Source organism: Notechis scutatus, chromosome 5, assembly GCF_049901735.1.
Source record: "Notechis scutatus isolate UNSWTSFEM ecotype Mainland chromosome 5, rNotScu1.2, whole genome shotgun sequence".
Classification (NCBI taxonomy): Eukaryota; Metazoa; Chordata; class Lepidosauria; order Squamata; family Elapidae; genus Notechis; species Notechis scutatus.
In genome coordinates, this window is record NC_142013.1 from 109,181,996 (window position 1) to 109,195,734 (window position 13,739).

At 39.8% G+C, this 13,739-nt stretch overlaps 1 protein-coding gene across 1 annotated transcript in view; it reads right to left on the reverse strand.

Annotated features, from left to right (window-relative positions):
- Nucleotides 1–13,739, reverse strand: part of TDRD3 (tudor domain containing 3) — a 64,839-nt gene that overhangs the window by 39,008 nt on the left and 12,092 nt on the right. Inside the window, exons 3-6 of the mRNA XM_026673487.2 lie at nucleotides 9,439–9,504; nucleotides 6,010–6,170; nucleotides 2,330–2,471; nucleotides 212–283 (exon numbers count right to left, since the gene is read on the reverse strand). Of these exons, the coding sequence (XP_026529272.1) occupies nucleotides 212–283; nucleotides 2,330–2,471; nucleotides 6,010–6,170; nucleotides 9,439–9,504 (441 nt within the window). The remainder of the gene's footprint in view (nucleotides 1–211; nucleotides 284–2,329; nucleotides 2,472–6,009; nucleotides 6,171–9,438; nucleotides 9,505–13,739) is intronic.

The window sequence follows — 13,739 nt, forward strand, 5'->3', positions numbered from 1 at the left end:
TTACATGCTTTTAAATGTCAACTTCCAAAAAAAAAAAATATTCCAATGATTTAACACTGCAGGAGATTTAAAAAAACACCTGTTGAAATGATAAAGAAGTTATTTTTCACAAAAGACTACATCTTTCAAATGCGAAGAGATATTGCAAATACATGACAGCAGAGTGTAAAGAAGACAATGAAGATGTCTCAGACCAGAAAGCTTATCATACCTGTCCAAAAGGGAGAAAGGGAGGAGGCCCTCCTTCTGTTCCTATGTTGCTTCGGTTGTGCTTCGATAAACTCTGAAAAATTAAGCAGTTTTCATTAACTGATAAGGAGGGAAAGTGGTGCGAAACAAAGATAGCAGCGTGTAAATTACTGACAACACATCCTTTAATGCAGTTGCCCGAAAGCTTCTCACTGCTTGAATGCTTTGGATGTTCTGTAGATTCTATCCAGAATCTCTTCTCTCTTCCATGCTGTCTTTAAAAACAGAGGAAGGCTTGGAATAACTGAAAACACAAACACCTAAGAAAACAAAATGACTGTTTAGTTCATGATGGAGTTTAATGGCATGGCTGACTGCCCTTATCCCTAAGAAAAAAAGTAGGATGGATGGATGGATGGATGGATGGATGGATGGATGGATAGATAGATAGATAGATAGATAGATAGATAGATAGATAGATAGATAGATAGATAGATAATGGATGGATGGCTAGATACACAAATGGATGGATGGATGGATGGACGGACAGATAAACAGACAACCAGTTAGATACATGGATGGATGGATGGATATGTAAATGGATGGATGGCTATTAGATAGATAGATAGATAGATAGATAGATAGATAGATAGATAGACAGACAGACAGACAGACAGACAGACAGATATGGTTAGATAGATGATAGATATGTTTAGATAGATAGATAGATAGATAGATAGATAGATAGATAGATAGATAGATAGATAGAGTTGCATGGATAGATGGATGGACAGGCAGACAGTTTTAACTTAAAAAAAAAGGCATAATCCAGATTTGCTATGGAAAGGCTACAAAAAGCTGGATATCTGTTTCATACTTTGCACAATATTGTCCTATCAGTGGAGATTAGAGCTTAATAGTTCAGACATCACTGTGTATCTTCCTTCCCAGTTTTTTTTTATTTATGTTTTGTTTACAAGTAGGGCGTGTTTCTTTATAGTCTGATTTCTCCTACAAGCACGAAAAACCCAATAGGCAGGAAAAGATCTATCTTTTGGGGGTGAACTCTGTTACTTCCTTGAGCAATCTAGGGTCTGAAATCAGAATTTGTCCCTGGTTTCTGGCTAGTTATGTACTTCAAAAGCAAGTTCATAGGCAAAGCTCAACTTTTCTTCCTGATTTGCTCAAATGCTTCCACTGGCGAGGAAAATAACTTGCTAGGCTGCCTGATAAAAGGAGAATTGAATGCAATCTGGCTTATTGTGACCAGAAAGGCCCTCAGTTCAGGGAGAAAAATAACAGTGCAAAACTAATGCACAAATGTTGTTTAATACATTTTTCAAGATAAATAGCATTTCTGCCTTTTTGGTTCACTAATTCGACACCTTGTATGTTCATTCAAGTCCTTTAAGCCAGGAACCCCCAACCTTTTCGACACCGCGGCCCGGTTCCGGCATCAGCTGGGCGCCGTGGCCCGGTACCGGCGTCAACTGGGCGCCGCCATCTTTTTTGACGAAAAAGCGCTTCCGGTGAGCTTTCTACCCGGAAAAGCTCACCGGAAGCGCTGGCGCCGCCATCTTTTTTGACGAAAAGCGCTTCCGGTGAGCTTTCTACCGGAAAAGCTCACCGAGCGCTAGCGCCGCCATCTTTTGACAAAGCGCTTCCGGTGAGCTTTCTACCCGGAAAAGCTCACGGAAGCGCTTTTACCAAAAAGATGGCGGCGCCCAGCAACCAGCGGCCCGGTAAGGCTTGTTCCGCGGCCGGTACCGGTCCGCGGACCGGCGGTTGGGGACCCCTGCTTTAAGCCATTAAAAGCATTTCATATGTTCTGCGCTTTCTACTGAGGCTCTGACAGTTCAAGACTATCCAATAAGTAACTACAGTGGGTCCTCAACCTATGACCAAAATTGAGCCAAAAATTTCTGCTGCCAAGTGAGACAGTTGTTAAGTGAGTTTTGCCCTATTTTATGACTTGTCTTGCCGCAGCGGTTAAGTTAATCACTGCAGTTAAGTTAGTAACACGGTTGTTGAGTGAATTGGGTAAAACAACGCAAAAATACATCATCCTTAAATGTCTCCAACAAGCCAGCTGGAGTTTAACATTTGGCTTAAGATGGGAAAATGCATCGTGTTACCTCACCCTTTGCAACTCCCATTTTTCTATCAGATGTTCCACTTCACCTCCAAGAACCACCGTGTTGCTGTCATCCAGAAGAAGAAAGCCATTTTTCACTTCCACGACTCCCAGCAGCTTAATTTTTGTTCCAGGCGGTGTGTTCAGACTACATTGAAAAACAAAAAAACATAAGAAGAATGCAAGTGTTAGGACGAGATGGAGTTATTCAAATGACGTTGCTCTAATTCAACTCAAGTGAGACAATCCCAATAATTTTATACACGTTCTCTTAGTTCAACTCCTGGCTGTGACCAACATGGTGAAAACCAAACTGCATTGTTTTAATGATTCGGTAAAAAGAACACACCCTGTCTGCAGGCAAATAACTTGTTCTGACCCAAGTTTCGTAAACCGTAATCACGCACAAACTTATTTTAAAAACAAGACCTATTTTATTGCAACGCTAGGAATTGTTTTCATTCTCAGCCAGAATTAATCTCAAATAGTTCCCCAAGATAAGCACACACCTTTCAGTTCTGTGAAGTGCTGCCAAAAATAGTATCAAATGAACTAGTACAAAGAGCTTCAGGAATGACTCTGAACCGATCGAACTACTTTGCTTCCTGCAAAGGTTTCATCATCTTGGCCTGACTTTTATACCTTATGGGAGGGGCAATCACCTGCCAGCCGAGTCGCCCCTTTTGTTTCTGCTGCTCTTGCCTTCTAGCAGCTCTGCGCACACGCGCACTGGGAACAGGCTCCCTTGGGTCCTCTGCCTCGCTGCTGCCAGGCTCTGAAGGCAACACCCCACTCCCAGAAGGTCCTGGCCCCATCTCTGTATCGGATGCAGGACCCTCATCCAAGTCCTCTCCAGACTCCCTGACTGGTCCTCGTTCTTCCCCCCTGTCCGATTCCACTGCCATCTGCACAGGTTGCTGGCAAACCACAACATAACTCATCTGCATTTTACAAGATTACCAAGAAAGTCATGGAAAAGATGTGGGCCATCATTATCACTTTATCCAGGAAGTGTCAAAATCCATCTGTGTCCTTTTTCTGACAGCGGTCTTTGAAAGCATGGCTTGCTGTACAATTGCCATCGAGTGTATCCGTTGTTTATCGTCAAAGCGGGGAAACCAAAAAAAAAAACACCATTTCAAGCCACAAGATCTAAAAACATCTATCATTTTTGGCCGCCAAGCATATCCATCAAACGGACAGAATATTGGTTGGAAATCAGATCTCAATAACTTCAAAAAGATCTGGCTGAAATGACGGCAACTTGGGCAAGAATGAAGCTGATTTATGGGAACAGAAGAACAGCGTCCGTAGCCACAATCCAAAAGATAGAAGATTGCAGCAAAATTCTTCAGAAAAATAAAATTGCCTATTCTTCAAGATCAAAGCCCTAAAGAATTTTCTTGGCAACTCTAATGAATGGATTTGGAACTGCCTTCTTCCAGGATCTGGGGGGTCAACTTATTTTGCAAAGCACCAGAAGGCAAGACAAGAAACAATGGATGGAAACTAATCAAGGAGAGAAGCAACCTGGGATTAAGGAGGAACTTCCTAACAGTCAGAACAATTAACCAATGGAACAGCTTGCCACCAGAGGTTCTGGGTGCTTCATCACTGGAGGTTTTTAAGAAGAGACTGGACAGTCACTTGTCTGAAATGCTTCAGAGTTGGACTAGAAGACCTCAACGGTCCCTTCCAGCTCCGACTGATTGACAGGTAGTCTGAAACTGGTGCAGTCCAAATAAAAATGCACTGTATCTGTAAGAAATTTAGGTTAAAACTCCACTTTACCTCAAAAGTAGAACCTGGATCTTTCCCTTTGCCCAAATCTAATTTAAACTACTCAGAAATTTATAGATGTAATTTTATCAGAGCAAATTCTTGTAGGCCCAGCTATTTTTCTGCTATTATTAGCAAGGCTGGGACAATTCAAATCCTTGAAATTATTATGCAATCCCTGATGTAGCCCACAATGGGAAAAAATAAATACATGTCTTTTTTTTTGTAAAATGAATAGGAATATTTTAGTTTTTCTTTTAAGCCCAATAGAGTTGGAATCTTGTGAGCCATTTTTAAAAAAAAACAACTATTTCATCTATGTGTGTAATATGTTAATAGTGTTTTCACAGCTTCAGTAAAATTAAATTGGAAAGTGTGCAAACTCCTCCTTGAGATGTGAACTGCAATTTTATCGGTAGTAAAACTACAGAATTGCCAACTTGCCTCTCGCAGCAACTGTCGCTACTTTTACCTAAAAATAGCTTATGAATAAAGGTGAGGAAAATCATTTGTTCAAAAGCGGGCAAATTAAATATTAGTAATACTACTTCCCTTGGACAGCCTTTAGTGAAAATTGATAGCCCATCAGTAATGAACTTCAGCTCATTCAGACCAATGGGTCAGTGAAATCTGGCCATTGTTTTTTTCTCTTTGTGATCCAAATTCTAGCCTACTAATGAGATAGCAATAGCACTTAAGACTTATATACCGCTTTACAGTGCTTTACAGCCCTCTCTAAGCGATATACAGAGTCAGCCTCTTGCTCCCAACAATCTGGGTCCTCATTTTACCCACCTCGGAAGGACGGAAGGCTGAGTCAACCTTGAGCCTGGTGAGATTTGAACTGCCAAACTGCAGGCAGCCAGCAGGCAAAAGAAATAGCCTGCAGTACTGCACTCTAACCACTGCGCCACCGTGGCACAATGGGTACCATAAAAGCATACCAAGCTATCCAAGAAACCTGAAGGAGAAACTTTTAATCATTATAAATTTGCACCTAATTCAACTTTCATAAGTAGTCAGGCTTGGCTGCGGTGGCGCAATGATTAGAATGCAGTACTCTAGGCCAGGGGTCCCCAACTACCGGTCCGCAGACCGGTACCAGTCCGTGGAACAAGTCCTACCGGGCCGCTGGTTTGCTGGGCGCCGCCATCTTTTTTTGATGAAAAAGTGCTTCCGGTGAGCTTTTCCGGGTAGAAAGCTCACTGGAAGCACTTTTTCATCAAAAATTAGCGCCCAGCTAATGCCGGTACCGGGCCGCGCCATAAAAAAGGTTGGGGATACCGGGCCGCGGCATAAGAAAGGTTGGGGATCACTGCTCTAGGCGACTTCTGCTGACCGCAATTTAGCAGTTCGAATCTCACCAGGCTCAAGATTTACTCAGCCTTCCATCCTTCCGGAGTGGGTAAAATGAGGACCCAGATTGTTGAGGGCAAGAGGCTGACTCTGTAAACTGCTGTGAAGCTCTGTGAAGCACTATATAAGTCTTACTGCTTTTGCTACTGGCAGTATACTCCACACAGAAATAGCAATAGCACTTAGAACTTATATACCACTTCACAGTACTTTACAGCCTTCTCTAAGCTGTTTACAGAGTCAGCATCTTGCCCCCAACAGGCTGGGTCTTCATTTTACCCAAGTCGGAAGGATGGAAAGTGAATCTTGAGCCACTCAGAATCGAACTCCTGGAGCGAGGAGTTAGCCTGCAGCACTGCATTCTAACCTCTGTGTCATCTTATAAAATGTTTCATCTTAACCTGGAACCCAGATCTTTGCCTTTTTAAAAAAAAAAAAAAAAATCTTGTCGACAAGTAACTGTTTCTTAGAAGTAACTCTTCAGCACTGGACGGATGTGATGTGTTAAAAGCTGCAAGTGTCATCATAAAGTTCACATAAGCTTTGTTTACCTTATTTTTGACATGTAAGTATATTCTATCGCCGTGCAGCTTGTGTGCCCATCGGTCATCTGCAAACGCAGCATTCTGGGAGCCACCGAAGATTCTTCATTGTCCTTTGGCGCAGCTACATTGCGGATTTTTTGAATCTGCAGAACACAGGGGCCTTCTAGCTGCGATGACAAAGGGGGGGGAAAAATAACTACCATGTTTCCCCGAAAATATGACCTACTCCAAAATTAAGTCCTAGCTTGATTTTTACACATGTGGTCAATATAAGGCCCTACCCCCTAAAATAAGCCCTAATTAAGACTCCACCCACTCCAGGGTGCAGAAGTTCCTGAAGGCCCCTGACTCTGAAAAGGAGATGGGGGTGCAAGTGAGGTCAGTCAGTGGACAACTTCCCCCGAAAATAAAACCTGATGCGTTTTTCGTGGCAAAAAGAATGTAAGACAGGGTCTTATTTTTGGGGAAACACAGGTATGTAAAAAATGTTGGACTGATACCCCAAATAGGCATGGGGAAAAATGCTTTTAACTCATTCCCAAGTTTTTGTTTCATTTTATTGCTGAAATGGCACTTCCACAGCTAATAAGGGTACCATTGTCCAGCGCAGGAAAATTAGGAATGTCCAGGCAGTTTAAAAGAATATAAAGCTTTATTGCAAGCTTGTGCTCTCTACAAGAATCTGAACTACTAACAGTCAAAGCAAATAGGTGGTAGATAAGAGTCAAATGAATTCAAGGTGGGCTGGACTTAGATGCCTTGCGGGTATGAAAAGATTCAAGGCTGATGACATGCTTGATCCCTCCCTCTGGCTCAGCCTGGGCATCCCCTACAATATTATGCCTACCGTAATTACAAAGTTAGGATTTTCATATATTTCAAGTAATGCATTTAAGTTATTTTATGAGCAAGGTCTGCTACCTAACCTTAAAACTCTAGCATTGTGACTTATTAGAGATAAAAAGTAGTCCATCATTTATAACTGAGCATTGTGAACTTGTATCCAGCTATTCTTGGGTTAACTAATTGGAATCTTTAACACTTTTCCATTGGTGGATCATTTTAGCCAGAAGTTATCACCTCTGCTTCCTGCCTCTATAGTCACCGAAACCCAAGACAGGGTTATAATCTAGGAGATACAGAAATATCCCTGTGAAAAAAAACGGGCCAAACTGTGTACGATATTATCACTTCAGGAAAGTTTTCCATGTTGAGTTTAGTCACTTTAATATATATACCAAGGAAGAGAAAAGTGTCACTGAATTTCTCTCTTGATGCTTAAGTGGGAGATATTTTTTTAAAAAATGCCCAATTATTTGTGAATGCCTGGCGATTCTGGTTTTTGTTTATGCTTTCAAATGCCAGCATCCCCCTGTATGGTGCAAGCAAAGAGACTTTGAAGGCGCTTTCTATAGTAATTTGAAGAACATGCTCAGCAAACATAAATATACTAGCTCAATAACCGTGCTTTGCTACGAAACTATGTGGTCGGGCTTAGTTTTTGGAAAGGAAAATAAGGGGGAATCTGTATCTGCCTACCAGCAGTAGGATCAGTATTCATCTGACTAGCATCCTGTCAGTGTGTAAGAGAGTTGAGGGCTGTTTGGTAACTGAAACAGTATATTTGCTATGTGAGCAAGGAGACAGCAAGGAGCCTGGGCGTGGCTTAACTCAACTGTTCTGTACTAAAGCTGCTTGGTGCTGTGAAACGAAAACTGAAACTAAAACTCCTCTCCTGTGCTTGTATTTTGCATTTGGAGCAGATTTTTTTTCAGGTGGGGAGCGGGAGTAGAACTCCTTAGCATCAGAGCATGTTAATAATAATAATATAGGAAATACTAATGCTCCGATGGTCATTTTGAAAAATCCTTTCTTAGCGAGCACCTGGAAACCAAGAGGAACATACATGCCAAATTTCAAGTTTGTAGGCTTTACGATTCTAGAGATTTTGTGATGATGCGTGAGTGGTATTTCGCAGATAGATAGATAGATGATAGATAGATAGATAGATAGATAGATAGATAGATAGATAGATAGATAGATAGATTGATTACAGGTAGTCCTCAACTTACAATAGTTCATTTAGTGACCGTTCAATGTTACAACAGCATTGAAAAAAGTGACTTATGACCGTTTTTCACACTTACAACCATTGCAGTATCCCCATAATCATGATCAAAATTCAGATGCTTGGCAACTGGCATGTACTTATGACAGTTGCAATGTCCCAGAGTCATGTGATCCCCTTTTGTGACCTTCCAACAAGCAACGTCAATGGGGTTCACTTAACAACCATGTTCTTAACAACTGCAATGATTCACTCAACAGCGGTGGCAAGGTGTCATAAAATGGGGCAAGACCCACTTAACAAATGTCTCGCTTAAAAACAGACATTTTAAGCTCAATTGTGGTTGTAAGTCAAGGACTACCTATATACCCATACAAGTTACCTTCGTATTAAGATATGCTTAAAGAAGCTTTTTCATGTTAGATAGGCTGGACTCTTAAATTATTTCTGCAAATTTATTTATATATTTATTTATTTAATTTATATTGCCACCTATTCGCCCATGGCGACTCGAGGCAGCTTACACAATGTGAAATCATATTTAAAACAAAAATATAAATTAAAAAAAAGAATAAAAACTAACAAAAAGAATCAAATAAATTAGTAAAGTACAATAGAACAAAATTTGGGAAAACAAAAAACAAAACGAAAATACTAGATCCTGGGTGGAGGGAGAATCATCTTAATACTTAAAGCGAAAAAAAACCTTAGATCTTACCTTCAGTATAATGCAACAAAAAGAAAAAAAAAACCCACCAGGTACCCACATTTCAAGCTAAGACACTAAGGTTTTTAAAAGATGTTTGCAGAAAACATCCAACTTTCTAACTTAGAATGTCCAAAGTAATCCAACAATATTTAATCAGGAGGGGGGGGAAATAGTGTTTTCCTGGTTTTAGCTTTAAATTGGTACAACCTCTTCAAAAACAAGTGTTGAAAAATCAACCAGGACAGCTTTGGAAAAAATCAACGATGATCATGTCTGAACTATATTTTTTTAACTCGACAATAAAAGAGAGAAAAACTGTCACGGAGCGTGGTTAATGTTATTTTCTTCAAGTTTAATGAAATACAGCCATCTTGTGGCCGAAGCATGTTTTTACAGTCCATGGAGAATTTCTAGATTTGCTCTTTTACAACATTTGCTCTTTGGAGAAAAACAGCAACCATTAATAAGAAATAAAGCACACACACACACACTTTTTTTCCTGACTTTTTTTGCACAAGCTTACTAAAGATAGAACGAGGACGCCTTATAATAAATAAAGCACATACACAAACACAAACAAAAAAACCTTTTTGACCTTTTGCACAAAAGCTTACTAAAGACAGAACGAGGATTTTAAAATTAATTATTTTTTTTTTACCTTTTCTACTTTTCCGCCATTGATGTCACTTGGGAGAAATTTCTTGCCAATGGCTCTCAAGTCTGTCTAAAGTTGAAAGCAATATTAAAGGTTAGTGTTGCTTTTCAAAGGCAGAGATAAGGAATCAAAAAGAGTTTCAACATTTGCAATAAGGATGATTTGACCCGAGGCCACAGCGATCAATGTAGGTTTAGGATTTTTATAAGCAGTATTTTTCTTTTTTCTTTTTTTTTTTGCAACTTAAGGTACACTTCAAAAATTAAAATGCAACTTTGTAAGCGCCTGATGAGTGGAGGAGCTACCGAAAGCAAATAGTTTTTGCCTCAAGTTTTCTACTTTTGATAATAAGTTTGAACAGTGTTTACCATTAATATCAAACAAATCATCAGAAACAGGAGACACTTGTTCTAATTTTAGAACAAGTCATGTGGGGTTGCAGTTTAATTGCTGGTTCTTACTTACCCACCTACCTCACTATTTCCATTAAGATTCATTGTGGACTATAAAAAAAAATAAAGACAATGAATGTTCTAGTGCAGGGGTGTCAAACTCAAGGCCGGGGGGGCAGATCCGGACCGCGGGGTGTTTAAATGTGGCCTGCGGGGCTGCCCTGGAAACGGTGAAGAACTTGCCCCCGGTGCCTCTGCCAGTGAAAATGGAGCTCGGGAGGGCCCTCCTGAGCTCCTTTTTTACTGGCAAAGGGTTTCAGGAGGCCATCGTTGCCAAAAAACGGAGCATGGGAGCCCATTTTCACTGGCAGAGCACTCGGGCCACCACAGGTGCCCCCAACACGAGTGATGTCGAGCTGGCCACGGCCATCACGGCTATGCCCCCCGGTCCCGCCGACGTCAAACAGAACTCTGATGCGGCCCTCAATGAAATTAAGTGTGACACCCCTGTTCTAGTCCTTTCTATTTGGTTCATTGTCTCAAGAGAACATACTGGTAATCCAGTATTTGAGGGGCTGCCACCAAGAGGAGGGGATCAATTTAATTTTCCAAAGCACCAGAGGGCAGGACAAGAAACAACGGATGGAAACTAATCAAGGAGAGAAGCAACCTAGAACTAAGGAGAAATTTCCTAACAGGGAGGACAATTAACCAGTGGAACAGCTTGCCTCCAGAAGTTATAGGTGCTCCATCACTGGAGGTTTTTAAGAAGAGACTGGACAGCCACTTATCTGGAATGGTACAGGGTCTCCTGCTTGAGCAGGGGGTTGGACTAGAAGACCTCCAAGGTCCCTTCCGGGACCTACTCTGATTGAGTTGTGATTGTAACTGAACCACACAATTACAGCTATAAGTCATTGTTACTACCTTTCTTAAGTGAACACGGCAGCTGCAAAGCAAAGATGGTGATTGAAAAAGTGAACCTCTGGTTCGCTCTAGGGCATTTTTTTTGTAGGGAGCCATAAGGAAAAGCTGATTTTGAGTAATAAAAAAAAACCCACCATAATTCGTGGTCACATTGACTGCAGGGTGCCGCAAATGGCCATGCGTGTGTGGCCAGCTGGTGAATAATGCTGCCATGTCACCACGCTAGGGCAGATGCTGGAACTTCAAAACCAGCTTGTAAGTGGCACCTGTCATCATTTCAGACATTCACTGAACAACCAGTGGTAAGTTGAAGACTATCTTATCTGTATATAAGGTTGTGGACTTGGAGACCCATGGGTATGGAAGCCAGCTAAGGGAACCTGGGTCTAATTATTGTCTCTTCAGCCCAAATCAGCATCTGCAATAAGCTGGCAGATAAACCAAGATCTTTGTAATCAGGAACTTAAGAGTTAGAAGGGACCTGGTTAGTCATCTACTCCAACCCCCCATCCAAGCAGGAGACCTTACACCATTTCTGACAGATGGCAGTCCAGTCTCTTCTTGAAAGCCTCCAGTGATGAAGCTCCCACAACTTCTGAAGGCAACTTCTGTTTCATGGGTTGATTGTTCTCACTGTCAGAAAGTTTCTCCTTATTTCCAGGTTTAATCCCTCCTTGATCAGTTTCCATCCATTATTCCTTGTCTAGCCTTTGGGTGCCTTGGAAAATAGCTTTCCTAAACTCTTAAAAACCACGCATCTTATGAAAAATGTGTTTTTAATTGGTCACTGGTTTGCAGTAACAAATTTGCAGCTAACGGGACAAACTGAACCTATTTCTGATGTTGCGTTGATTTATACGTCTTTAGAAATAAGGCAGTATTCCTCTCTGTGGCAGGCCCTCAAATATTGGAAGACTTCCATCATGTCTCCCCTTCTCTTCTCTTCACTAGACTAGCCAAGCCCAGTTCCTGTAACCGTTCTTCATATGCCTTAGTCTCCAGTCCCCTAATCATTTTGGTTGTTCTTCTTTGCACTTTTTCTGGAGTCTCAACATCTTTTTTAACATCTTCTAATTTCAGTATTAGAAGGAAGCAAATCCACTGCAAAGAAAACTTATCCTGTCACGAACTGGGAGAACATTTTAGAAAGAACAAGGCGAGATGGTCAGCAAGAAATGAGGGGGAAACCCATTGGACAGAACATCTCAGATAATTCTGAATTGAGGAATAATAATAATAATAATGAAGGACTTGAAAGGATCTTAGGATACCGTTCTTCTCCTCTTTTAATTTCCCACAAAGTGACAAGCAAGTTAATAAATATATATCCCCCTCATTTCGCCTTGCCTTTTGTCAAAACAAGACAGTAAACAATTTTGAAGGTTTTAAGGGTCTCTGGATGAAAATATGCTTTGAATAATGGATATTTCCTCTGTGCCCTTCAAAACTGGGCAAAAGAAGTATTGAAGGAACTCTCATTATAATAAAAAAAAAACCATGAAAATAAATCTTCAGCTAAACTTAACAGATCAAATTTGAATCTGTAAACCAAGGCGGTCATGGTTTACTGCCTTATTTCTAAAGACGTATAAATCAACGCAACATCAGAAATAGGTTCAGTTTGTCCCGTTAGCTGCAAATTTGTTACTGCAAACCAGTGACCAATTAAAAACACATTTTTCATAAGATGCGTGGTTTTTAAGAGTTTAGGAAATCCTTCCAGATGAAAAGTTGACAATGAAGAGCTTTGAAAAACTCAATAACGAAGGAGAAATGGATTCAAACTTGGTCAATATTTAATGAATTATTCTTTGTTCCTAACAGATCACTTTCAACCATGTAAGCATCATGCTGAACAAAAAATTATGAGTATATAGCTGATTTTAAAAAAATTCAAACCTTTTTTGTTATTTTCTTTTTAGTTCTTTTTAGTTTTCTTCTGTAGGTTTTAGTGCTAAACATTTTTTTTAAGAAAAACATTCAGAAAGTATAAGTAACACAATACTCGGGAAGTGCAACAGCTATTAACATAAAAGTAGAAAATATATACGGCAGGCCCTGTTGTTTTACCAAGAAAACTTCAGTTTTCACTTACATACACAATTAATTAGAGGGTGTTAAATTTTTCAACTTTCAATTTCCAAACATTAGGGGTGCCCAAAAGTTGTGACATGCCTTGGAGATTTTAAAGATATTTTGGTTACTTTAATATAATTTAGATGTGCTCGGTAATAACATAACTTTTTAACATTTTGTTTATTTCATACCTATCATGGGTTATTTTACTATGTTCCAACAGTTTTCCTATCATTGTATGTTTTATGCACTTTCCATTTGGAAATTTATCTTGTCACTTTTTTTTCAAACAGGAACTTATACTTTCTCTTCTTGCAATAATTCTATTTTAGGTTAGGCTTTTATTTTCATTAAAAAATAAGCTTCTTTCTATGCCTTTGTAGTCTATTTTCTCCCACTTCTGATACTATCAAAAATACTCTGTTTCACATTCTCTCATCATCCTTGTAATTCCTGTATTCTTCATAAGCAATCAAACCACTTGTGCTTTTAAACAAATATTCATTCTTCTGCCACTTCGGTATAAGAATGGATTAATTATAATTAACACATCCACTTTCACTTATATGTATCAATAAAATTCACTCCAAAAGATCTTTATAATGCTCTCTTACATACTTCTGTTTCTCTTAAATTCACAGAAATTACAAAAATGTTTCTACTTTTCTCCTTTCCATGTCATTGGCTAATTCAAGTCGAACTAAAGTGTAACCAGATTTACTGTATTACTGACATTCTAGACAAATTGCAATCTCTAATCTAGAAACCACCCTGCAATCTAATTGACTATTATTTGCTTCCTGTTAAACACAGGAGGAATATGAAGTACACTGACATATACTTAGGCCTTTATCCTTTCCCAACACCATGTAAAATTTCAGTATGTACTTCTAAAGAAATTCTAAATAG